This window comes from Topomyia yanbarensis, chromosome 1, assembly GCF_030247195.1.
Source record: "Topomyia yanbarensis strain Yona2022 chromosome 1, ASM3024719v1, whole genome shotgun sequence".
Taxonomy (NCBI): domain Eukaryota; kingdom Metazoa; phylum Arthropoda; class Insecta; order Diptera; family Culicidae; genus Topomyia; species Topomyia yanbarensis.
In genome coordinates, this window is record NC_080670.1 from 207,308,647 (window position 1) to 207,335,943 (window position 27,297).

The 27,297-nt window shown below is 43.4% G+C and overlaps 1 protein-coding gene across 1 annotated transcript in view; it reads right to left on the reverse strand.

The window, feature by feature from the left end:
* Window positions 1–27,297, reverse strand: part of LOC131689763 (uncharacterized membrane protein DDB_G0293934-like) — a 207,653-nt gene that overhangs the window by 4,161 nt on the left and 176,195 nt on the right. Inside the window, exon 6 of the mRNA XM_058975060.1 lies at window positions 10,894–10,976. Coding sequence (XP_058831043.1) covers window positions 10,894–10,976 — 83 coding nt within the window. The remainder of the gene's footprint in view (window positions 1–10,893; window positions 10,977–27,297) is intronic.

Below are 27,297 nucleotides of genomic sequence, written 5' to 3' on the forward strand. Positions count from 1 at the left end.
CGCACCGATCAGAGCCTAGAGTTCCGAAGGTAGAGCTCAGACTCCAGAATCCAGACTTCCAAGTGCAGAGTTCAGAGGCCAGAGTTCAGAGTTCAGATGTCAGAGCCTAGAGTCCAAAAACTAGAGTCCGGAGCCTTGACATCAGAAACCAGAGTCTAGAGTTCAAAACCCAAAAACCCATAGTCCTCAGCACATAATCTAGAGCCCAAAGTCCAGAGACCCTAACCTAAAATAGTGAGACCAGAGTTTAGAGTCCAGATTTTAAATTCCAGAGTTTAAATTCCATAACTCAGCGACCAGAACCCAGAGTCTCGAGGAGAGAGCCCAGAGTCCGCAGTCCAGAATCCAGAGTACGGAGTTCAAAGTGCGTAGTCCAGGTTTTAGAGTCCAGAGTCCACAGTTCAGAGTCCAGAATCAAGACCCAGAGCCCATAGCTCAGAGTCTGGAGTCCAGAGTTTATAGCGCAGAACCTCGAGGCGAGAGCTCAGCATAGAGAGTTAAGAATGTAGAGTCCAGAGTTAAAAGTCCAGAATCTAGAGCTCAGAGTCCAGAGACGAGAATCCTGAGGCCAGAGTTCAGAGACCAGAGTCCTCAACCCAAGATACTGAGCTCAGTGTCACAAGCTCAAAGCCCAGAGACCAAAGTCCAGAGACCAGAGCCCTCAACCCAAAATACTGAGCCTACTGTCTCTAGTTCAGAGCCCAGGGGTCAGAATCCAGAGTCCCGAGGAGAGAGCCCACAGTCCGGAATCCAGAGACCCGAGTGCAGAGCCTAAAGTTCCGAGTCGAGAGTCTAGAGTTCAGATTCCAGAGTGTGAAGGATCAAGACCCTAGATATCAGAGACCATGGTTCAGAGTCCAAAGTGCATAGTACAGAAATTCGAGGCCAGTGCTAAGAGTCTATCATCCAACGATGAGAGTGAAGAGTCCAGAATCTAAAGTTCAGGGTCCATAGCCCAGAGACCAGAACCCAGAATCCCGAGGAGAGAACCCAGACTCCAGATGCCATAACCCAGAGTCCCTAGGAGAGAGACCAGAATCCAGAGTCGCGAGTCCTTAACTCAAAATACTGTGGCGAGTCTAGAGTTCAGAATCCAGAGGTCAGTGTCGAGAATGGAGAGTCGAGTCCATAGCGCAGCGATCAGAGCCCAGAGTTCCGAAGGCAGAGCTCAGAGTCCAAAACCTAGAGTCCAGAGCGTAGAGACCAGAAACCATAGTCTAGAGTTCTTATCCCAAAATACTGAGCCCAGAGTCCTCAGCACATAATCCAGAGCCCAAAGTCCACAGCCCCTAACCCAAAATAGTGAGACCAAAGTTTAGAGTCCAGAGCTCAGAGTCCAGATTCTATATTCCAGCGACCAGAACCCCGATTCCCGAGGAGAGAGCCCAGAGTCCGGAGTCCAGAATCCAGAGTCCCGAGTGCAAAGTGCATAGTCCAGAGTTTACAGTCCTCAGTTCAGAGTCCAAAGTCCAGAATCAAGACCCAGAACCCATAGCTCAGAGACCACAGTCTACAGTCCAGAGTCCATAGCACAGAATCGCGAGGCGAGAGCTCAGAATGCAGAGTTAAGAATGCAGAGTCCAGAGTTCACAGTCCAGAATCTAAAGCCAGAGATGAGAATTCTGAGACCAGAGTTCCTCAACCCAGAATACTGAGCTCAGTGTCACGAGTTCAGAGACCAGAATCCAGAGACCAGAATCCTCAACCCAAAATACTGAGCCTGCTGTCTCTAGTTCAGAGCCCAAGGACCAGAATCCAGAGTCCCGAGGAGAGAGCCCACAGTCCGGAATCCAGAGACCCGAGTGCAGAGCCTAAAATTCCGAGTCCAGAATCTAGAGTTCAGATTCCAGAGTGAAGGATCAAGACCCCAGCTACCAGAGACCATGGTTCAGTGTCCAGAGTGCATAGTACAGGAATTCGAGGCCAGCGCTGAGAATCTATCATCCAGCGAGGAGAGTGAAGAGTCCAGAATCAGCGTCCATAGTCCAGAGACCAGAGTCCGGAGTCGCGAGGGGAGAACCAAGAGTCCAGAATTCAGAGTCCCGAGTGCAGATTCCAGAGTCTAGAGTCTAGAGCTCGAATTCCAGATTCCAGACACCAGAGACCATAGTTCAGAGTCCATAGCGCAGAATATGGAGGCCGGAACCCGTGTCCAGAATCCAGTATGAAGAGTGCAGAGTTCGCAGTCTAGAATCTAGACTGACTGACTATTTTCGGAAGGTGCCAGAAATTTAAGTCTGACGCCATGTTGAAATCCAATATGGCGACTTCCGAACGTAAATTATTACGATTACACCTCGGATTGTTTATGTTTGCACAGCACTTGATGCTGTTTAACTTTGATTTGTACAAATGATAATATTACTAGAACTACTCTTCACAACTAGACTGCTTTAAGGCCTTAGTTTTGCAGTACCGTTATTTGGTCAAATGAGTACTGATGCAGGTCATGTACAGAAAGTTTTATTAAAATCTGAGAGGGTGCTGGCAACTCTGAATACAATTTAGCGCGAAATTCGTCTTCATCAAATCTTCCTTGGTTCCGACGTGCTTCGATCGCTGACTGGTTCTTTCTGATCCGACGAAATTATTTCCACAGGATCAAAGTTGTTTAGTTGTTTGGCTCTAACCTCGACGGTCATTCACCGTATTTTGATAAAGTAACATTGCACTTCAGAAATAATAATATATTCATTACAATTAGAAAATATAGATCCGGTGTTTACCCGTCCCTTCCAAGAGTCCGGGATTTCTGCAGTACTTTCAAACCAGCCCGAGCGATTCAGGGTTCAAGTGATGACATCTCTTCTGACAGTGGACATAAGCGGGACTTGCCTGGCAGACCCAAGCTCGTCGAGAGTTACATAAACTTCGGGGATGTGATCGATCGACAAACCCTGCAGATGAAGGCGGACAAGAAGAACAACGCTTGCCATCGGACCCGTTCTTGATCATGCGTCGGGTGCGAGATGTCCTTTAAGCCAACCCGACCAAACTGGTCACTGCCACCAAAGAATCTAGATATGTGTTCCGTACTACCTCTAGAAAGGTTTACAACGCCCTACTGTCCATAGAGGAGCTGGCAAATGGTCAAAAAGTTAAGGTTATGTCTCATCCCATCCTTAATATAGTGCAAGGAGCTATCTATGACCCTGATACAATCAACATGAGTGAAAGTGACTTACTAATAGAACTGCAAGACCAAGGCGTAGTTCGGATCCGTAGGATCACCACAATGGTCGACAACTTCCCGAGGAACACGCCACTCATTGTTCTCTCTTTCGCTGGTTCCAATCTCCCAGAAAGCATTTACCTCGGACTTCTTCGTACCAACATACGCCCTTACTAACTAGTACCCACTATAAGTTACAACTGCGGATGCTTCGGACACGGTAGTCGGTCCTGCCCGAATCAGGCGGTTTATAGCCTATTGTAGCCAAGCCTACGAATCCAGAAAAGAAGATCTTTCTGTCAACACCAGCAAATGCGTAAATTGTGGCCTAGAACACCAAACTCGCTTCCGAAAATACCCGAAGTATCTGGAAGAAGAAAACGTCATCAAAAGCAACGCCAAAATAAACCTGACATTCCCCGAAGCAAGGGAGTTGCTAGCTAAGAAAACCTCCGACATGAATTTTTCCAATGCAGTCTGCGAAGAACCCAAACCCGACAACCGGGACAAAACCATCCAACTCTTCCGTTAGGAAATCCGACAATTGAAACAGGTCAAACAACAACCGACAGAGGATGAGAAGGACAAGGAGATCAAGTATGTCAAATAACAAGACGCGAAGCTACAAAAACAGTGTCAAGTCACCCTTGCCGAATTGCAATCCCGAAATGCTCGACAGTGGTTCCCGTGACCCTAAACCCGGATAAAATTGTCCTAACGAGAACAAAACCAATAAAAAAGAGAGTTCGCTGAACCTACACCCCCGACGCAGATTCCAACCGGATCATCTTATCAAACGGAACCCAGCCGGTTCAACAGAATGAAAGAGAGAGACTAACGTCGACCGCCTGAGAAAATCCCGCAACCCCATCAAGAAATACGAACATCTGAACGCCGACACCAAAGCCAATACATGTCGATTCTGGATTTATCCATCTGCTCATCCGATTTCGCGGGGACATGCAGGTGGCGTGTCCTCCTTGATCCATTTTCATCTGTTGCACGTCCATTCTCCAACCAACTACTACCCGTTGTCGCCGCTGGATATACGACCATGCAGACTGGAACGGATACGAAGACGCAATTTCCGACGCCCAAGAGCAAGACTCACCGTACACCCCCGACCAGTTAATGGAAATCTTCGCCCTTGCAACCGAAAATAATATACCTCGAACTAGTGGCAAGCCCTCTCCTCGACCCGCACATTGGTGGAATTCGGGGGTCAAAGTGGCTATCAGAGATCGCCGCACGGCCCTAAGATCTCTGAACAAGGACACCTTTAGATCACCCACTAGGCGTACAGAGAGCAATAAACTTCCGTATCGCCAGAGCTGGAACGCCTTTCTCGAAGGCATCTCACCCGAATCGACTACATCTGAATTGTGGAGGAGAGTCGATGCTCTCAATAGCAAGAGAAGGCAAGATGGCTTCTCATTTGTTGTCAACGGGAACACTACGACTGACCTGCAGGAAATTACTGACGAACCTTCCTGGCACGCCTCCAAAAACGAGGTAAAATCCAGATATCATTTCCTTTAGACAGTGAGCAAAATTTCAACAATTGACAGCAGCCCTCGCCATGGACCAACTGCTGGATACGATGAGGTCGGATACCCCTTACTGCGACACGCTCCACCCGTCGTGATCAATTTTACTGGAATGTCTGTACCGTATCTGGGATGGCCAACCTATTCCACCATCTTGGAAAATGGCCTTAGTAATTCCTATCCCCAAGAGAGGGGAAGGACCCCGATCCCTGAACGACTTCCGTCCTATAAACCTACTTGCGTGTCTCGGAAAGATTATGCAACGGATGGTCAATGAGCTCCTTGTGACTTTCTTGGAGGAGAATCACCACCTGGACCAGCGCCAGTTTGTCTTCCGCAAATGAGCGGGGCCCAGATCCCAGCTTGGTGCTTTTGGAGAGACATTTCGTTAAACTCTAGCCAACGACCAACACGCAGATATGGCTATTTCAGACATCGCCAAAGCATACAACACGGTTAGCCGAGAGGAAGTTCTTCGACAGCTGGCCAACTGGGGAGTTACCGGAAACTTAGGCAGCTTCATAAAGGACTATCTCCACGAACGCACATTTCGTGTAGGAATCTAGAATCTTCACTGAAGAAAACGGGATCCCCCAAGTATTCGTGCTTGCTGTTTCACTGTTTTTTGTCAGCATGAACTAGCTCTTCACCACCCGGAGGGGCTCTTATTCATAGCAAGATCTACTATCGAGACTACAAGCCACAACTGGGACGGTTGCTGATCAGACGTATTTGGTTTTCTGTCCTTCCAACTTCAGCGAAAGTGAAGACCAAATGTACCGGTTCGATCAAGAAACTTGCCTAATAAGACAGGCTGCTTCCTGTATCTCAGAAACTGGCCGTTGAATGGTCTGTCAGTGGCTCGGTAGTGGGTGCTGCAGAGGATTTTTTTTCGCCAGACAGTGTTATACGTCTTCGCCAGATCGATTGCTGCGATGTCAATGTGAAGACCGTCGTTCCGTGTTTGAGTGATGTATACTCCAAAACCTGTTTCTTAAAGTAAGGCATATTTGCGCTAGTCGAGCAGCTTAGAAAGAACCAGGATCTCTCGACGAGAATCTAACCGTAGCAGCTGAGGAGGCCGATGGAACGGGAATCTTTAAGAACCTGTATCACGGTACATTTTTTTGGTAATTTGTACCACTATCTGGGGAAGTCTAGGAATAATTTGCCTGGGGGAAAGTGACCGAGTTTTCTCAGAATAGGCATATTTTTCCGCCTGAAGCCCTGGTTATAGGCGTTTTCGGAGGACGTCTCCGAAATACTTCGAATATCCTGAAAATGTTCTGCTTCCTAAACTCATCACAAGATTCCGCATTCAGCATCGTTGCACGCGACGCGTAATATTATTCTTTCCCGTGACAAACTCAAGGGAGAGATTGTATCACTGAAGGTTTAGCAAAATATGATGCAAAAGACGCGAAATTATGTGGCTTACGGTTAATTTTTACCGTTACTTCCGGATTGCTTGATCGAATCGAGCACATGCAAATCCTATCCTTTTTCGATCTGGGCATAATTCTTTTCCGTTGAGTTCAGCGTCCTTGAAGCATCTCGTTGGAATACAGCTACTCCAAGGACACAATGCAGCTAACACCGCATTCGATAGTGTAATTTTCGTTAACGTCATCATATCGTGGGTTTTTTTATGTCCGACACTAGTCGTTTTACCTGATCAAACTGACTTTTTTCTACAGATGTCCACCTCCAAAACTGTGTCTCCGGTATAAGCATTCGTAAATTGTTAAAATCTGCGCTCAAATTACAAATAAAACGACTCAAGCCACCATACCAATGAACCTGTGAGCTTCTTTCCGATCCGATAATCTTAAATATGCGCGAATAGTATCCATCTTCGATTGATCTCCGATGCCGTACATCAACATACCGTCTGCGATTCTCTTGACGTGCTTCAAACCCTTACATAACTTCATACAACTCGGTAACGCCCAAGAAAAGTTCAGAGTGTTGTTTACTATTTTGCTCGTTCAATCATACGCGCCAGAAACCTTTATTAGCGTCTTTTGTAGAAAAAAATATTGCCTTGCCCAACTACGGCAGTATTTCGTGCAATGTCACGAATTACAGAATCGGTCTCATGAGCGCCTTATTCAGATGAACCGTCCTTCTCGAGATTCTATTTTTTGATTCAGTTTGTCTCTCATCGCAATGCGTTTTACGGTATGATCCAGTTCCAAAATAACTATTCCTGGAAGTTTGCCATATTCGATGAATATTTCTTCTTGATGATCTGAACCTTTTTGCGATAGATTTTTTAGTATCTGATTCAGTTGTGAAGCCCAACGAGTCCTATCTCTCGGGAAGCTTCCTGCGACAATAGTTGGCAATGGCCGACATCTACTACTTGAAGCACAAGAAACTTTTTGGCCAAGTATCGGCATGGTATTGTCACTTGCTCAAGACTATTTTTTGTGTCGGAGAATAAGCTGCGACTCGTCTAGTCGTATATCTGTGACCTCAGAGTTACACATCGATCAAGAATACTGCTTATATTCGAATAAGCGTACATCGCTGTCAGATGTGCGAGATAGGTTTTCCCTCTTCATCTTTTATTTTTTAGTAAACCTTTGACCACGTTACACGCGCTCATATTTCCACTGCGGCTCTATACTTACAATACATTGGAGTTCAAGCAAAACTTTGTAGATGAAGTTGTGACGGTTCTGATGGCTGTATTTGTGCCGGCGTCTATTAGCTGTTACAATCTTATAAGCGAGAAGCTCATGCTCTAGTATTCCTGGTTTGACTAATTTAGCAAATGCTTTTGACCTGGAGCTGAAATCATCTGTCGTTTTCTAAACGATAATGGAGGCCGTCTTTGAACATGTTCCTTTTGGAATTAACCTTGCCCTTCATCACGGAAAACGCTGTCTCCTCATCGGTTAGCTGTTGTGCAGTCAGCTCAAAGTTGAAGAACTCATTATTGTTGGCTCTCCGGTTACAGCCAACAAAAAACTCACATTCCCTTCTTTATCACTGACCGGCAAAGTAACCATATCTATAGCTTTCCAATAATGTTCCCATTTTCGCTCTAAGAATTCAGTTTTCTGACATGTTTCCTTCTAAAGACAGAAGTAACGGCTGTGCTTTCGAAACACCTGACGTACTTGCACCTGCTAGGGGCGTTCTGGAATCATTTTGAGCGACGACTGACCTTTCTTTTCAGGAGTGTGTAAAAATACCTGTCAAATTGACAGGTTGGCCTCCATCCATTTCGATGAGAATTCCCGAAACTTTTTTTTCTTTTTTCCAAGTTGTCCGCCGACTTGATCGACAGCATTGCTATTGAGTAGGTGATCCCTACCAAACCCTGATATAAAAACAGCGATGCTACGGTGGTCTGCATTTCGATAGGCGAAGAAACACGGATTAGCGACTATCTTGGTTGGGCTAAACCGTGCTTGACTCTGCGAGACAGCCGACGTTCTGGTAATACAGCGTCCAACTGTAATGAAGTTGTCTTGTTCCAGAGCCCGGTGCGATTTGCTGTCATACAGTTTCATTCGAAAAGCGAGGGCGAGTGTCAGCGGTTGGGGTCAGCTGGAAGTAACATAAATTGTCGAAATCGTTTTGGAAGACTTTCTTTCCTCCTTTCCGGGTCGACTACAGTTCACTGGAAGAAAGGGCTTTGGATGTTCGTCTGAGTGTATTCACGAGTAACAGTCAGGGCAGAAACGGATTTTCGGCACCCCAGCCGATTGAATACGATCGTGTATGCCGTAAAGAACGCTTTAGTACTTCCGACGTTTCAACTTAAAATTTACCATTGTGACCTGGATTTTCATCTGCAACAAAAATGGTCAAAGTTGTGTCTTGGTTTGTAGATTTTGCTTCCTTCAGTTGCTTACCGGCTGCTAGTAAAGAGCGGAAATCTTCTCGTGGAACCGCAATATTTGGTAATCCGAGCGACTGTTTATTCTCAATATTTTCAACATCCTAAATATCGTCAGTTTCTCTGCAACTGGTTACGTAGATCGTAAGAGGCCCTGTTGGTAGCTGCAATACGCCTTTTTACCTCACATGAAACATCGCTTTCGCAAGTCACAAGTGTACGTAAAGTACAAGAAAACGAATTCTTCTACCACTTCAAGCACGTCACCATCAAGCACTACCTAGCACTTGATCTTACTTTTTTCACTTGTGTACAGTATCTCTGCAAAACCGTTTACGATATCTTTTCCATTGCTACTGATTTAAGATGTTTTGGTAACATTAATAGTATATTTTTCGGTAGTGTCTGCTTTTTGGCATTTTGTTCCACTGCTCCGCTACTTGTTTGACCTTGCGGTTGACAGATACTGTGTTCTCCATTTGAGTTGCAGGATTTCTTCAACATGTTTACGAAGCTATCATAGATTCGTCTTATTTCGTTTCAGGTTGTATCCATTACTTACATCTCTAAATTCGTCTCAAGCTTCTTGAAAGGTGGAATTGGTTGCCATTAGTTTATTGATGTCATTTTTTTTTGCTTCGTTCTGGACATTTAACGTTCAACGGTCTGCGATTGTCCTTTCAGTGTGCACAACTCATTTAATTTGGTTATTCAGGTCCTGATTCATTCACATGACGTTCCTAATAGTAACGGACTGGTGCCACCTTGGTTATAATTGAACAGATGATAATATAGCTACGCGAACTGCTTCTGAGCACTACTCTAGGTTTTCTGATCGGCACTCTTTTTCCCGGTTCTGCCGTGCGCTGCAGTCGGTACACTTTCAATATATCCTTATCTGATTTAATATTCCCGATTAACTTAACTGTATTTCCTCTTTTATTCCTATTATAACTTCTTTGACGGTCACAAAGCTCTGAGACGCTTCAGTCAGATTTTGACATACTACTAACCTGTTTGCCTCCTTCCAATCACTGAAGAACACAATCACCTTTGATCGTCCGATCTTCCACTCCCACGATTTTCGTTTGACTCTTTTGAACCCTTTGTCCAATGTTTACGATTTCATCCTCCTGGGGTCTTACAATTCATTCCCCCTGGTGGCATACGGCAAATGTGGAGGCTTGCGTATAAGCAAAAATCGTAGATCTCAATCTGGTGCCGGATATAATCACTAGGAGGCACTCTTGCGTTGTGGTTACCAGCAAGAAAAATGCCTTCTGACAACATAACCCACTTTCGAAGGATTCAATCGCCACTGCTTGTTATGGTCTCAATAAGCTAAAGCTGTGATAACCATGTCCAATTGTCTTCGACATATTAGTGCCCGAAGCCGTCTTAAATTAGAGACTGCATAGCGGTCTACAGTTATTCCCGAGGAAAACTTCAAAATGGCCTTAAGAGCACCACTGTCGAGGAGCATTTAGAGCAACTGAAACAGGAGTATCTTACGAGTTACAGACAGGGGAATCAGTTTTCTGATAGCCGTAGATCTTTCTTTATCTCGCAATATTCCGAATCGCGAAGCTGAAAATGAAAGCCAGAAAGCACTTATGATTGTCTTTTTTAATCCGTAGCCTGTATGCGAAGATTACATCTAGTCGTTGATAAATTATTTTTGGCTCTTCAAAATACTTGCCGTTGTGTGCAATCTCTGCCGATTGAATGTGGTTGCGTATGCATTAAAGAACGCTAAAATTGGCTCTCCTGAGCACTTTCGTAGCTTTCTCTTAAAATCCGCCATTGTGACCTGAATTTTCATTTGCGGAAGCAGTGTGTTGGTTCAAAGATGTTTCTTGTTTCAGTTGCTTACCGGCTGCTTCTTGTGGAACCGCAATATCTGGTAATCTGACGATCCGAGCGACTCAGTTTATTCTCAATATTTTCAATATCCTAAACATTATCCGTTTCTCTGCAACTCTTAAATCCGATCCACCCGGGAAATGTGTTCCAGTGCACGGAAATGTTTGAAGAAGTTATTACTGAAAATAAGAATATTTAAAACTGTAGGTTCGAATAATATGTCGGTAAATTTCCAATTGTACCACAACCAATTTAGTCACGACCAGCACAGTCCCAATCGTTCCAGGAATATTCAATTCATTTCACATATTCGTTACTTGTAGTTCCAGTGCAGGTGTAACAAAACAAAATGGTTCCCCGGAAAATGATTCGTTCGTTCTGTGAAACTATCTCCATCGGTGACAGGTATTCCTCCCAACCGAAAAGTTCATAGAATATAAAACAGTGAATGTATGTACCTTTGATGAGATTGACAATTTCGTCTGCTTCCCGCGACAGATCTCCACCGGGTCGAAACGGATTGTCCCATCCTGATTCGGTGCTGAAAATATGAAAGAAAAAAATTCGATTAGATATTTAAATATTGTTTAATGAATATTAAAATTTACTTGAGAATTAAGTTGATATAAGTCAAAAATCCCTCAGAAATTTAATCATCTTCATTTAGTAAAAAATATATTCAAAATTTGTTGACTGGGACGACTAAGTAAGGTGCAAGCAACAAGCACAAAACAGTCAGTAATTTACTTCATTTCCTGGAAGTTTACGAAAGTAGATATATAAAGGCAGATAAACAGATCGACAGATAGCTGGAGACCATTGAGCGGGAAACGGAAATGGAGTCTGAGAAAGAAAATTCAATTTACCGTTGGCACGCGTTTCTTGATTGAAAAGTAAAAGCTCTTTTGGGGGGGAAAGGAAATGAAACGAAAACCGGAAATATACAAACAAACTTATTGTCGGTAACATTTCCCTAACTTGTCGCAGTCATTCCATTAGGTCGAAGCAGGAAAATTGCATCCTTATCTGTCAACGTTTTTTCTCGTTGAACTAATTCAAACTTGATTGAATTTTAAATATTTCAGTTAATATTAAAAGGAAATAAGCTCCGACAGCAAACCGATCCATTGTACCTGTTCAACCGGGCCAGTATCGTGGTATTGTGCACATTCTGGAACTGCTGATGGTGGGCAGCGTACTGTGCCTGATAGCTCGGATTCGGATAGCCTCCGGCATTGGCTGCGGCATGAGCCTGAGCGGCACACTCCTTGAGGTACTCGTCCCGGGGTACCTCAACGACGTAGTACAGTGCACCACCGTGGGACTGCGAGGGGGTTGTGACGGTTGAGTTAACCATGGTTTTTTGTATACGGTTCTCGTTTGTTTGATTTGTAATTAGATTCGAGTTTCACTTTGTTCGAGCACTTATTTCTTATTGTTTATATAGCAGAAATGTCACTATGAGTGTTATAGAGTTCGGAACATCATTCGTTCGGTGAGTGTCCTAGTAGGCGAGTGCATGGCGAAGCATTCTACTCAAGACGCGTGTCCTACACTGAAAAATTTACACGTCAAATAAGAGGTAGGTGGAGCATAAAAATCATTTCCAGATTTTTTTTTCAAATGGTCTAATGTTCGATAGAGAGCCTTTCGTTTACTTTTTCTTACTAATCGGATGGATTTTCGTGTATTGAATTCTCTTCGTCAGAAGCTAACTGCTGATTTTTCCCCTACTAGAAACTTAATTTAAAAATGAACTACTGACGCGGAGAAACTAAAAAAACCTGTGCAACCTTCATGCATAAATTAGGGAGATATAAAGGAGCTAACGATTAATTTTCGCGACCATCGCACACAACATCTGCCATAACCATCAAAACCATTGACCGCCTTACACTAGAAACTGTCTAACCGTCTCATCAGACAGATTTTCCTAGCACCACTCTTGGAATAGACCAAACACCCCCCTACCTGACACCTGACAGAGTGTAAAAGTCCCTTCACTTGCAGTTCAGTAGGCCGTGCCGAAGAGCGAGAATAGCCAACCAATCGTATCTCCCTGCATGTATGCAACAGACACCGGTTAACACGTTCCGTCTGCAGTATACAGGGACTCGAAGGGTTGTTGTAATCGGTGGGTTCAAACTTAAAAGTGAGTGCTGGACGACAACGAACCGATGGAACTGTGGGAAGAAGCTGTACCGGATCGGGTCGTGTCAATGCATGTGTTCGATGGAATTACATCTACACGGAAGAATAAAACAACACAAATAAAAGGTTATTTAAACTCATATTTGGGTTAATTTGAGTTCAGCCTCATTATTGTTATCAAAAACGGATTTTTACCTGAGTTAATATACCCTACATTTGAGAACAAAAATATTAGACAAACTTAGCAATAGGTTCTTAATTTTGTCACATTCGCGCATGATTTGAGGGGTGAATTTAAATTGAATAGTTCAAGGTCTCCCCAACAATGAACTTAATTGAGTTTGCCGATTTCTCTACCCATAGATTTGTGACAAACGGAACAGTCTATTTCACCGCACTATGTTAGAAGTGCTAACTGTACCGCGATTAGCATAGTACAATGTAGCACGTCTAGGGAGGCACGCCCATAAACAAGTCGTAGCAAGCGTTGAAAACTGATCAAATTACGTCATAAAATGGTTGTTGTTTTTCTTTCCTGGATCGTATGATCAAGAGTCGTCAAAATATCGGAACATCACTTTAGAATACATTCCCATTCGTGCAAACCGATCCGGACCGCGGAATGACACTTTAGCACATCTATCTCTCCCTCTGACTCTCACCGCCGATTGCGATGCTGGGTGTTTGGATTATTATATTTTTTTTCGCGAGTGGAGTTTACATCATCAGCCCATTATAGAACATATCGCGCGCAGTTCCGCTCGTTCCGAGATGCTCTTCTGTGTGGTGCCTCTGATGATGATGTGAACCGATTAATATTATACGATGGGAGTGCGATTTACGGACATTGGCAATGGGTTATGCAATTGCCACCTGCCTGTATGTACTTGTACGTACGTACGTACGTACGTACATAGCAGAAATGGGTACGAAGCGGAAATTGTTCTGATTGTTTGGTGAGCTTACGAAAACAGTGTACATACGTGTACCCCCAAAACAGATCAGTGGGTAACGGTAACTTTGCGAAATTTTGCGGCCATGCGAAAAACAGATTTCGACAGTTTCGAAATTGTTCAGTACTGAATTGAAACCGAAACGGTGACAATTAAAGCTTCTTACGTAGCAAACACGACATCTACATTGGTTGTCATGGTACCGAAAGTACTGAGTTTTGATTCGTTTTGAACATTCACGACTAATCGGAGAATGGATTTAGGGCACATCAATGATTTTGACACGGACCGAACAGCGAGCGAAAGTCAAAACAAACACTGCTTATTTTTGCACTGTTTTGCTTGGATGGCGTGTGAGAAGCTGCGGCCTACTGCGATTTGAAATTTGCCGTCTTACGAGGATCGTATATCAGACGTGACTTTGTCAAGGAAACTGTTTGGGTGAATCGAATCATGTCAAAATGGAAACTAAGATTTTGACGTAGGACTACGTCTTTGTTTTTGATATGGGGGTGCACTTTGCAAATTCTACAAAAATGGTATGTAACGAAAAGTGGTCCAATTTTAAACGCATATAATTCAGCCATCTCACGATAAATTTTCAAATTTTTTACACATATCGCCCGAAATACTTCTAAGAATAGATTCCAATAGATAAACACGAAGGTTTTTGATATCATGGCATTAAAAATTGAAAAAATGCACAAGCTAGTCAAAATATCGCGCATTTACACACAAAAGATAGCGCTTCCCAAGTCCGGCACGACAGATTTGTGTGCCTAGCGCGCTACGCTTTTATGAATGACGTTATCATCGACTATTTGGTCGATGTTAGGTCAGACCGGACTAAGTGACAGTGCATTGATTTCGAGAAAAACGCGTTTAAAGTTTGAATCGCAGCATCCTTTGCATTATAATTGGAAAATATTTTTTGCCATAATTCTTGTTCATTGTTTCATATTTCAAATCCGGTAAAAGCGGAATGTAGATGAAGAAATTCTTTATCCAGTGCTATCATTAACTCATTTTTTGATGTTTTGCGACTTAGTCCGGTCTGACTTAACACCGATCATTTAAAGAACGGATTTGGCCGGGCAAGCTCAGTTGCCTGTTGAACGGCAGGCGGAGCAGATCACTGCGCTGTGTTGTTCCATGTCTAAGAGGCGACAACGATCAATATAAGGCGGAGGTTCCACAGGATCACGCCACGGTGAAAGTTTTAAAGCAAAACGGACAAACCTGGCTTGCACAGCTTCTATTCTGTTAATCTAGACGTCGGCACCAGATAATAGTATTGGTTTCCAACACGGAACGGACAAGCGAAAAATACAATGCTCACAAGCAGTACGGATCAGTAAACTCCATAAAATTCTGCTTCTATTTGCCTATTCTATGATTTGCGAATAGTGATCTATAAAAGACAATTGAAAATCCATTTGAACACCAAGGTATTCAACAATCAACATTCTCTTGAGCGATTCTCCATTCATCGTGTAATCCCAGAAAAATTGTTTTTTTTACGTGTGAAAAAAATCACAGAGCATTTGGAAACACTGACAGTTAACAAGTTACGACTGCGCCAATTACAGAAGGCATCTAGTTATTTCTGCAGCTCTATATAGTCAGCTATGGATCGTATACTGAGAAAAGGCTTCAAGTCGTCAGCGTAGACAAGTTTGCAAACCGCCGGGATAACAAAGCAGACGTCATTAAAAAAGAATGAACAACAAAGGCCTAAGATTGCTTCCTTGTGGTACTCCCGAATGATTGGTTAAGCTATATGACTTACTGTTTTCTAATTTTACGAAGACGGGACTGAAATTTGGTGACGCTCCCAGTCGCTCAATCTTTGCTAGTAGCAGTGAATGATCGACATAATCGAATTCCGCTTTCAGTATACACGATGTCTACTTATGCAACTTTTTTGAAGTTTCAATTACACTGTGAGGTAAACTGAGTTAAATTTATAGTTGTAGATCTACCAGATGAAAATTCATGCTGTTCGGTTGAGATGCGCGACTTGGCTTCGCTAAGGAGGACATGTCCTACTAGGATCTCAAACTGTAGGCTTGCTTACTTACCCTTCCCATTCACGAAAGACCAGAAACGAACCTCCGGCAATAAAGGGGAGGGGGGGCGAAATCTTGATCTGCTTCATAAAATAAGTCAGGATAAATGGGCCATTTCTAGGTGCACACAAACTTGTTCTAAAGTCTAAGTGAAAAAGAAGCCCATACTGAGACTCCATCAAAGGCCCCAAAGACCACGCTACGGCTTTGTTATTCCCGTTCAGATTTACGACGACCATGTTTGAGTTGTCCAACACAAAAATTTAAACGGCAAAAACTTCTAAGTAAAAATAGCGAAAACTATTGAAAATTTAAGCGCTCTTTTTCTAAGTTTTACAAACGCAAGCTAGATCAATTATCACCGAGAAGACAATTCCATTCCGCACAGTGAGAATTGAGGTGTCCTCGGTGCCGACAGGAGTTAGATGATCTTATAGAGTTGCGGGTGCCTAAACTAGGCTCAACCAGCCCTGTACTAGGTTAAATCTTTGGTTTAAATGTCATGAGATGTTTTGTGTTCCCGGAAGCACTGAAATTTTCCTGTGGTACCCGGCGAAGTTCTTTTTAGTATTTATGTTCGCGGGGAATAGCAATAGATCATGTGGACTCTCCCCACAATCGGTACATTTTTCAGCATTCCCAACGCAAGAGTCATCCTTATGATTCTCTGCGCAATGGTCACACTAAGCCTTATTGCTACAATTGCCAATTTGCTTATATTTAGTGCCATGCTGCAATGTACGACGCGCGGTACATAAAAACTGAACAGCGGCAGACAATCCTTGTGGCAGAAGACGTGATAAAACGCAAAGCAGTCCCGCCATAGGTCACCCGTTACGAGTTTGAAGAAACACACGATTTTACCCCGTCCAGTGCAATTGCCATTCAAAATCTTCGCTCACTGAAACAAGCAGTCCTTGCAATAGCCAACCCCGAGCTTTAATGGCACTAAGCATTGCAAACTTGAATCGATGATCGCACCGTCGATCTCAACTTTGTGAACGGGTACGTAGATGCTGTTTTCCTTCACAAAATACGTGTCGCCAGTAACGTCATTTGTTTGCTTAATTTCCAACCTTTGGATATAAGTTTTACGGTTGTTGAAGGAACATATGTTCTAATAAATACTTCGGGTTGCTGTATCATAGAGACGGGTTTAATTCCCTAATTTCCCGGAACATTCCTCCGTCCGTCCCCTTCAAATACCTAGCGTCAACTGATTTCAAAACGTTTCCAGTAACACTGCTCTGTCCATCACCTTTGAGCACCTGACTTTGAATGGTATTTAGAACAAATCTGTTGTCAACTCAAATTTAAAAATTCACCAAACTTTAGTGATGGTGTTCCATATTGAAGGCTTTACTAGAAATAGCAGCGAAATTTCGGTTTTCTCTGCAGGTTTCAAGATTTTATGAAAATTGGTTTCCGCATTTTTTATAAAAGTCATGCGTACTTCAAAATTGAATAAACATTTCTATCAATGTATTTTGCTCTGTATGCCCATTGTCTGAAGAAATAATAAGTCTGGGGGTCTGTAAGGGGCAAAGTTAACACCAAAGTGCTGACAGAAGACCACGCTACAGCCCTGTGTATTCCTTACTGGGTTTTCTATGGCTAGCCGTCTGATTACAGAAATTGTTTGTCGGAATCTATCCTCAATACATAAAAAAATAAAATTTCAGTTCAATTTTGTTTTGTTTTCGTAGGCAATATCTGAGAAGAACGTGTTTAAACCCCAACATAAAAACCAAGGTTTGGTGAATTTATGGGCTATTTAGGGTCGATCTCTTCACCCTCGTTTAACTTTTAAAGCAGGTTCACCAGTACGTTTAAACCTGGCTTGAGCGCCAATGCGAGAATGAAGAAATCGACCCTTAGACTATTTTACGGTGTTTTCTTGGTTGTGAAATTTGGCACGTGCCAGCTTTATGGTCTTGTCAAGGGGTTGTGTAAAGTTTGAAGTCATGCAAATTTGCTGGGAGTAGTCGTCATTCTATTTCATCATCTTTCATATACCCGGACAACTTGATTCCAGCGATGTCTATTTCAATGACGTGTTTAGGTTGTTTTTCACACGAAATGTTGGTCTAACATATTGAGCATTAGTAGTACTGTGTGCCACAGATGATGCAATTGGATAAAGCCGACTTCCGTGTTCCTTTTGCGGAAGACGGTTTGTCGGTTATTGCTTTGGTCTAACTTTGAGGTGGCCATCGAAACCACTCGCTTCCCCGGCTAATTATAAAGGCCCCAGAAGACTCCTTTCCGCCCTTGCTGTAGACGATCAGCCAAACTATCCGGGTAATCCTTCGCAGTTAACAGTCAATGAGCGCTAAGCAGAGGGGACAAAAGTGCACTCCTGAAAAGACACACTGCGGTCACTTCTGGGATCTCTCAGGGGGAACGGGTAGATCCGGCGATAATCCGCCATCGACGCTAGGGATGTTCCAACAAAGGAACCAACCTCACTCGGCTGATCGGAAGAAAACGTCGTCTTCCTGCCACCACATGCAGCAAGCGAGAGTAGGAGGAAATAAACACGGTAAAAATAATCATTTATTTGCTTTGTTTACTTTGTTTGCTTATGTACGAAGATCAAAACTCTGGTAGAAGCACCTAGGCCGCCCTGTCACTTAGGGTCAGCCGGAAAGAAAAATATAAGAATCCAAGTAGTGTCGGGTGTGTTGACCGGACACAGCCGAGTGCTCATATACAATATCCAGGCGCTCCTGAAGAATGGTTAGACTTTCAAACGCAAGCTGGGTTTCGGCTGCTTGAAGATTTTGCGTGCCCGGAAGGTGCAGCAAGCACTGAATCGGCGGTCGGAAGGCAAATGGCGAAATCCGTCCGATTATTGGGTCGGGACGTCGCTGTGACCGGTTAGACGATCAAAAAGTATTTCACCTAAATGGAAATGGTCATGAGGAAGCGAAAGTCGGACGCGCAAGCGACCACCCAAAGCAGCGTCTGGATTTGCTCGTTAAAGATGGCTTCCATGGTAAGCGCAACGTGATCAGGGACGACAAGACGTACCTGACGCTCGACGACAATGACTGGCGGGTGACCGGCTATTTCATGTCCCTTAAGAAGAAGGTGAGTAGCGATGTAAAGTACATCTTCCCCATGACTGGCAATCAGTGAGATTTTTTTTCCTTTTTTTTTTCATTCATCAATATTCATGTACGTTCGAAAATGATGCGACAGTACTACGAAAGTCTTTAAATAAACGAAATCGAGAGCTATGGATTGGAAACTCGTGAAATGCATGTCCCTCAACGTCGTCGGGAGCTCCGGTATACGATACAGTCAGAGACCGCAAACTGCACATTGTAGCGCCGCAGGAGGTGTATTGGAAGGGGTCTACGGTGAGTGTCTTTCGCAAGAACGACACCGCATACCACACGAGCTGGGAGCAGCTTTCATAGTGGTGGAGAAATACAAAAGCTTATGACCGACCGGTGGTGGCCGATCAGCGACAGAATGTGCCCCGGTTGAGGATCAAAGGCCGGCTCTTCAACATCAGCATAGTAAATGTGCATAGCATAGCGGAAGTAGCGATGACGGCAAAGACAAATTTTACGCGCAGTTGGAGTGTAAATATGAAACGAATCACTGCCCAAATCATGACGTCAAAATGGTCGTCGGCAATTTTAGTGCTCAGGTTGGCTAGAAGGTGGGTTTCAGACCGGTTATTGGAAGGTTCAGAGCTCACCAGCAAGTTCGTTTGGTGAGAACGGCTCAAAGACTCATTAACTTTGTCACCTCCAAAAACACGATCATAAATAGCACCTTCTTCCAACATAGCCTCCTGCATAGATAAACCTGGAGATCACCTCAGCTACCAGAGACTCAAATCGACCACGTTCTGATTAATGAACAGCTCTTTTCGTGCATTTTTGACGTAAGGTACCGTTGCCCGCCACAGTATAACCTGGGCTGACTGAGGGAGGCTGACGTCGCCACAGACTAGCGGTGATAAGCAATGCTAGGGAGAGCCACGTGCAGAGGAGTCGACGGAACGATTGGTTCGATGGACAGTACCAAGAGATATTGGACTGGAAGAGTGCTGGATCAAACCACCAGACAAAACGTGGAATCGTACCGGGAGAATCTTAAATAGCAGACACGACCCTTTCGGGGTCAGAACCACTACCTGGAAGAGTAGGAAAAAGAAGAGATGGCGCTGCAGTATCGTTCTCAAAAAACGCGTGCTTTTTGCAAGAAGTTGCGTGACTTTTGTAACGGCTTTTTGTCGCTGGTCGAATTGTGTAACGACGAGGAAGGTGGGATCTTGACGGACGAACGTGAGGTAATCGAAAGGTGAAGACAGCTCTACGATAACTTAACAACATCTGAACGGTGCACAGGCGGATAACCGGATGTTTTGAAGAGGACGATTATTTCAATACCTTGGCAGTCAGAGATGTATCAATACATACTATGAACAAGGTTTGGAGGCTACCCAACAGCTTATGAAGAACAAAGCAAAAGGTAAGGATGGTCTGGGAATGCAACTCTTTAAGTTGGGTCCGGAGAAACTGACGAAATCCATGCATCGAAAAATCGGAAGGATCCGCGATACAGATACAGCAATCGGAGGTGTGGAAAAAAGGGAGTCATCTCGCAGACTATGAAAACTACAGGGTGATCACAGTTTCAAATGCCGCCAACAAAAGGCGTTATCCTAGATCCTTTTCCGACGTCTATGACTGTTGGTAAAGGCATTTTTGGTAGTTATCAAATCCGATTAAATCAACGACAGTTCAACAAAAATGCCGCATGTGACACGGTAGTCCGTTTAAAGCTATGAAGAATGATGGATAGTAACGGCTTCTTGGGTAGTATTACGATCGACAGCGACGAGTTTACGGTGGTTAACGAGTTCAACTACTAAGGCTTTATTTGATGACTGCGGACAATAACACCAGTCGGAAAATCAGAAGGCTCATTCTGTCAGGAAAACGTGTTTACGATGGGCTCCATAAAACGTAGATCCACCATGGTTCACCACCGCACGAAGTGAGCCACGCACATGTCGCTGATTAGACCGGTGTTTCTCTACGGCCGTGAAACGTTGAAACGTGGACAATACTCGAGGATGACCTGCAAGCCGTCAAAGTATTCGAAAGAAGGGTGTTAAGAACGATTTTCGACGGTGCACATGAGAACGACGTGAGGAGTAAAGGGGTGAACCAAGTATTTGCGCGACTCTATGGTGAACCAAGTATCCGAAGGGTAGCCTTAGCTGGAAGGGTACAATGAACGGAGCAGGTTGTAAGAATGCTGGACAGCCCCAATAAGCAGGCTTCCACCTCCAATCCGTTAGGTACAATACGAAGAAGAGGAGTGCAGCGTTCACGGTGGCTGGGTCAAATGGAGCAGAACATAAGGAGTATTGGTCGCCTGAGAAGTTGGAGGTTACAGTTACAGGGAGAATTATTGTGGAACTGATTGAAGTCTAAGGGATGTAGCAGTGCTTCAAAATTTCAAAATAAATCAGTTACCTATTTCTCCCTCACTGACCTAAATTTCATGCAGAGTCGAATGTGGAGGAAATATAAATTCCTTCACCAAGCAAAGCATTCATTTGTTATTACGTGGAGAGTTTGAAAGTAGAAGTTGTCATCTTCTACATTTTCGAAGATAAGTGAGCTGTGTAATCTATATCTGGTGCACTTTTGCTCAATCAGTTTGCTTCTGAAACCAAACATATCCGAACCTGAATGCGCCGTGTCGGGAGAACGAATGACGAGGGATACGAACTAAACATTTCATTCATCACGGCGGGTATGAATTGAATGTCAGGGATGTCAATTTTTTCATGCTCTGGCCAGGTCTCTTTGCAAGCATAAAACAAAAGAGATGCCACAAACATAATGAGGATTGGGGAGGGTAGACAAACCGTGGATGCACTTACAACAAGGTCGCCGAGAAGGACGGAATCCCGGCCGCACTTTTAAAAATCGGGAGTGACCGGCTGTACGAAGCAATCCACTGTGTGATCAGGACGATCGGATGGAAGCAGAAATGCAATCGGATTGGTTGGATGGCCGCATATGCTCTATCTACAAGAAGGGTCAAAAAATCGAGTGAATTAACAACCGATAACGATCCTCAATGCCGACTTCAAAGTACTCTTCCGTGTTCTGTTTAGCAGACTGCGCACGTTTTTCGAATCCTTTGTCGGCGAATATTAAAGCATTTCGCTTGCGCTCTCATCATCTGTTGGCAGATTTCAAGGCAGCGTACGATTCAGTGAAACGAAATGAACTGTTTCAGATATTGTATAAATATGGCTTTCCGACAAAACTAATTACACTTATTTGTATGACGGGGGTGGAACTAAATCAAGCGTTTAAATACCTGGACAGACATGCTACTCATTCGTTACGTTAGATAGATCAAAGCAGAGCGATGATCACTCTGATCTATTATTCATTGTGTAACTTTTGGCTTCGACATCTCAGGAGTTGATTGCAGAGCAGAGGAAGATGCATTTTTGCCTTTAAAAGGAGACTAAGAGAATGGAATGGATTAAAAACTATGACAAGACAAAGTACATGGTAGAGTGCGTGAAAGTCTGCACGGTGTTGGTTCTGAGGTGGAAATGGAGTTCATACATCTCGGAACACTAGCGATATGTGATAATGAAATTAACCGACTGCGAGTAGACATTTGTAAGGTTTCCGTAGTCAGCTAAAGTCCGGTTGCCTACGAAAGACCACAAAACTTGCTCCACACAAGTCCCTGACACTCTCTGTTACCCAGTAGAACGTGAGGCATACTCGTTGGAGAAACAGGCCATCGAGCACTGGGCGTGTTTGCGAGAAGAGTTCTGTGCTCAATTTTTAGTGACACAATAGATAGAGGTAAATGGACAGACGTTTGATAAGCTGTCATCATAAAGCTGATGAAACATGAAAGCACTCAGATGGATGGGCATATAACGCGAATGCCAGAAGAGACCTGATATTTTTGATATTTTTATTTTTAACAAGGAACCTGGACTTTGTGACATACCCCGCGCTCGCTGGCTGTGTGCAATTGAGGATGACGCATCTTCGGGCGGTGTACACTATAGACTGCCCACAAAAAAACGACTTGAGAAAAACTAAATCGGTCTACACCTGAACCGCTTTTTTATCCCACCAGGAATATCTGGTCCAATTTGGAGCCAATTATAACTACCGTATCAATGTCCTTTGTATGGGAACATATATGGAGAAAATTCACTTGTCCTCAGTTTTCCTACTATGTCACACTATTTGTATCAGAACTTCACTAATCGATCTAAAAGCATTCGGAGAAGTTATTAAAGTCCTAACGAAGTGGTGTCTGAGATAGGATCTAACAGCACATGGCGACCGTTCCGAAACCAATTTTCGACACTAATTTGTTTTGAGAAGACATGACTGAGTCTAACTGAGTGGTATGTTCTACATAATTTTAGTAAATAAGATGCATAGATATTTAAAAAAATTGTTCGACATTTTACCGGATACAGAAGGCGCCAACACTAGCTTTTTAAAGGAAAGAGAAGTTCATTCGAACACACTATTCAGTTAAACGTAGCAATTTTCTAGCAAATAACATAAGTATATGACAATTGGCTTCTGGACTAGAGCTATAATCTGTTAAGCCCTGTCCAATACAATGTTTAATAACTTCTCCAGGGGCTGTTGGATCGATAAGCTGCCTTCGACCAAGCTGTGGGCGATCAAAGTATCCTTCCGAATCTCAATTCCAGCTATATGTGGATACCTGGAGTGGCACCTAGTTGCAAAAGTGTGAACAAGTAATTTTTTCATATAGATTGTCAAAAAAAATCTTATGCAAACTTCATGATGTTGGTCCGGTATAGCTGGACTTCATCGATGTAGCTCAGAATTGAACCAAACACTCCTGGTGAAACAAGAAATCGACTCGAAACAACGGAGTATGGAGGCCGTGCTTCATTTTTGGGCACGCTAGTGTATAGGGAGATAGAAGAGAAGCAGCCCAAGATAAGGTAAGCTAAAAATTAGCAAAGTTCTCGATGTTGATGATTATGATCAAATATCGTTTTAGAAGAGATTCCGACTTATTCAGTAACTCGTAGGTATTAAGATCTACAGGACTAATCAATGATCCGGTGGAAGCTTGTGTATGCAGCTCAAACTTATCGTGAAAGTATGATTTGCATGCAATAATTGTAATTATCCAAGAACATACTAAAGTAAAGGCCTTACAATCGACGAACGCAATCAGTGGGCCTCTGAGCCCTTTATGGATATAGTACAAACTCACGAATAAAACACGTAAATTTAAATAAGGTTTAGGTTGTCCAGGATCTTCCTTGATTACATGTCCCAAATTCTACAAACGTAACAGGTGACCCCTTGGTAGTTTATGGAGGCGGACATACCGTTTAATTGAGAAGATTAGATCTACACGCGTAACCAGTGATCTTTTGATAAATCATGGAGACGGTGCACAAACTCATCCAGACTAGCACAAAAAATTAAAATAGGTACTGAGTGCCACGGTTATCTAAAAAACTTAAGATCTACAAGCTTGATCACTAATCTCATGCGAATGCGAAACTAATTTTCCTAACAAATTTAACTAGACTTGAAATGTTCGGTAGGGTTGAAAGACTGAAACAGTTCTTCCATTAAAACTTTTTTCTACAGTTTTCTATATTCTTGTAGCTCAACCCACTGTGCCAACTCGAACTACAAACGGACGCAGAAGTTTTATCGATGTGGAATCTTCCATTCCATTAATTCCATATTACCAAACCGCACGCAATATCCAACGAAAACAACTCTATCAGCAACACCAAGAGACTCTGTATCTGTTTGCCAGTAATTAACACGCTATCCATTGCTTCCGAAACGAAAAAAAAACACACAAATCAGTCAACAGAGTCCATGTTTAGAGCGGCCCCCCGCCTGAAGAAAAACCATAAACACTATCAAGCAGAAGCAGTGCAGAGAAGTGCACTGACCACACTATAGGCTTGCTTTGACGGGTGGGTTCTCGTTCTGAATCTAGGTCAAAACAAGTGACCAACGTAGCGAGGCGAACAAAACCGGGGTGAACCACCCTTCAATCCTCACAGCTCGGTCAGTCGGAGGGCGCCACCCACCAGCGTGTGGGGGTAAATAAGAAACATAAACACACACACAAACACGCACAGCCAGCAGAAACAAAATCCCTCGTTTCAAGAAAGGGCTTCTCTTTTGCGTTCTTTTTTTCTGTAATCACTTTCGATTTTTCCACGCCTCGATTCACTTTTCCACCACCTACACCAGTTGCTTTAAATCAAAATTCGGATATTTTTCCGCCTACTGAGACTAGAACTTGTTACACTGGCTTTCTATTCTTTCACGAAGAAAGAAACGCTCTCTTGAAGTTTGTTATTCTGGGCCATCCGCGGTCAAAAGAAAAAAGACACTTGACAGATGCAGTTTTCCCATCGACTTTTCATTTTCTTCTTTCTTCTGCCATCAGAGCACGGGAGCAAAATTTTGCACGCACTTCTCCGCCTTTCGTTTCAACGTTCCACACACCGACCTTCAACACACACTGCTCTTCCGCTTGAAAATTCCACCGAAATTTCGGTGTGTGTACCACTTTTTCGGTTTTCCACCACTGACTGTCGTCGTCGTCGTCTCGAACGGAAGGGAAAAATCTACCGTATATTTTTAACTTTAATTCGTTTTCTGCTATTTTCCTGCACTCACTCTCTCACTCTTTCCCTGCTACCCTGCAGCACACAAATTAAATTAGGATAAATGAGTGCACACATACACACACACACACGGACAGACACCGATTTGTGCCGAAAATTTAATGGAAACACAACCGTTCAGCCATCGGCTCCCCCACAAAATGGAAGGCGATGTCCGGCGAATAGGTCAAAATTCTGCTTCTTTTTTTACCGATGGAACCGGAGATCTGTCCCCAAGAACTAGCGATAGCGCGACGACACCACGATGACAACTAGCGGACTGACAGAACAGAGAAAAAACGACGACGATGAAACCAATCGGACACAGTAGGTAGGGTAGCTAGTAGTAGGCCTTTGCCGTTGTTGAACGTGTATAATGAACAAACTTTGCGTCTCTAGGTGACCGAATAGCGCAAACTGCGGGACCACCTTCGAGTGACTCGTGAGAGCGCAAATATTCAAGTTCGAGTTCTGCTTCCCCATACTCTGACCGAAATCGGGAAAATGAGACCGTATGCATGCGCATACAAACGTACGTACGTACTCAGCTACAGGCAGCATGGTTGAGGAAAATTTGCTACCACCCACCCCCAGCAGTCGGGATAGTGTATGGTTGCGGGACACTCGCACCCATCGATTGGATTTGTTTGGGGGAGGGAAAATCTTTGCTTTAGGTCGAAAGGAGATTTCGCGGAGAGAAAAAAAATCACTCACTCTCTTTTTTTTTCGTTGTTTGAGAACCTGTTCTCGCTGAGACAGCGGAGTTTGATGACCGTAGGTGATGAGAATGCCGATTTGAGGATGGTTTATTGGTCGGCTGGACAGTACCGGATTAAGGTGAGGTGAGAGGGTAGTAAAGAATTTCTGTAATCGATCGATTCAATATTAAATCTTGAACAGATATTCTGAAAGAACCAATCCAACAATGAAGTGAAACGGTTGCAGTCGGACGAAAAAGTAAACAAAGGCTCTCAATGTACTTAGGTTCTACGGAAAATGGTCTTTAAACATCCTAGATTCATTCATAAAAATACCATCAGGAGTTGCAAGACACGTTTCTTATCTCGTATTCAAGCTCAAATAAATTCGAACTCAATATATAAAAATATATATAAAAATATGGCGATATTAGGATCATTACCCTTCACATGGAAAACGGATAGGTCATGTACGTGTGTTTTGTTCTCTACCAACCGGTAGGTGCGCACTTTTTCTGCGCAGAACAGATACATAGTAGGCACACTAAAACAAGAAGCGTTTAGGCACTCACAATAGTGCACACTCACGCTGTCTGTCATTCACACTCTGTGCAGAAGAGTTCCCTATTTGAGAGAGCAAATAAAATATCAAAAAAAACGAGGCGGACGTGATAATCACATGAACACATTCTGCATCGCTTGTGTGGGATCAGCGATAGCGATCCACAGTAGATTTCGCTCGATAGATGTTCAAACAACAACAAAAACAACAACACAAACAGCAGCACAACTAGCGTTAAATTAAAAATGCAAACATTCCGCATGGTGATGACAGCATCTTTACAACGAAAAAAGAAAACTAAGATGTTTAAAAATGTTTGAAGGCAATTTCCTACATTGAGAACGGCGTGGGTTTGGAAGGTAAACAAACAAATAACCGGAATGTTTCGACTTTTGCCAGCGAGAGATTGGTTTGTATGAAGCAGAAGTGCCATCGTTCTTCGAATCAAGGTGACGTTCCATATTGAGATTTGACGAGTAGAGTAATACTCCAACTAATTAGAATAACACATAGATTTTTAGGTGGTCGACGCGTTGTAGCTGAGTAACAGCAGTGTCGCAGTTGAATTGAACATACTCTGTAGCTCGTGGCAATCGGTTTCTTTGCTAAAAAGAATTTTTTTTAAACAGCGGCGAAAAACTGCTTCCTACTACGCATTAGAACGAAAACCACATCATTCACAAACAATGAAAATATTAGCGGACCTAGTGTACG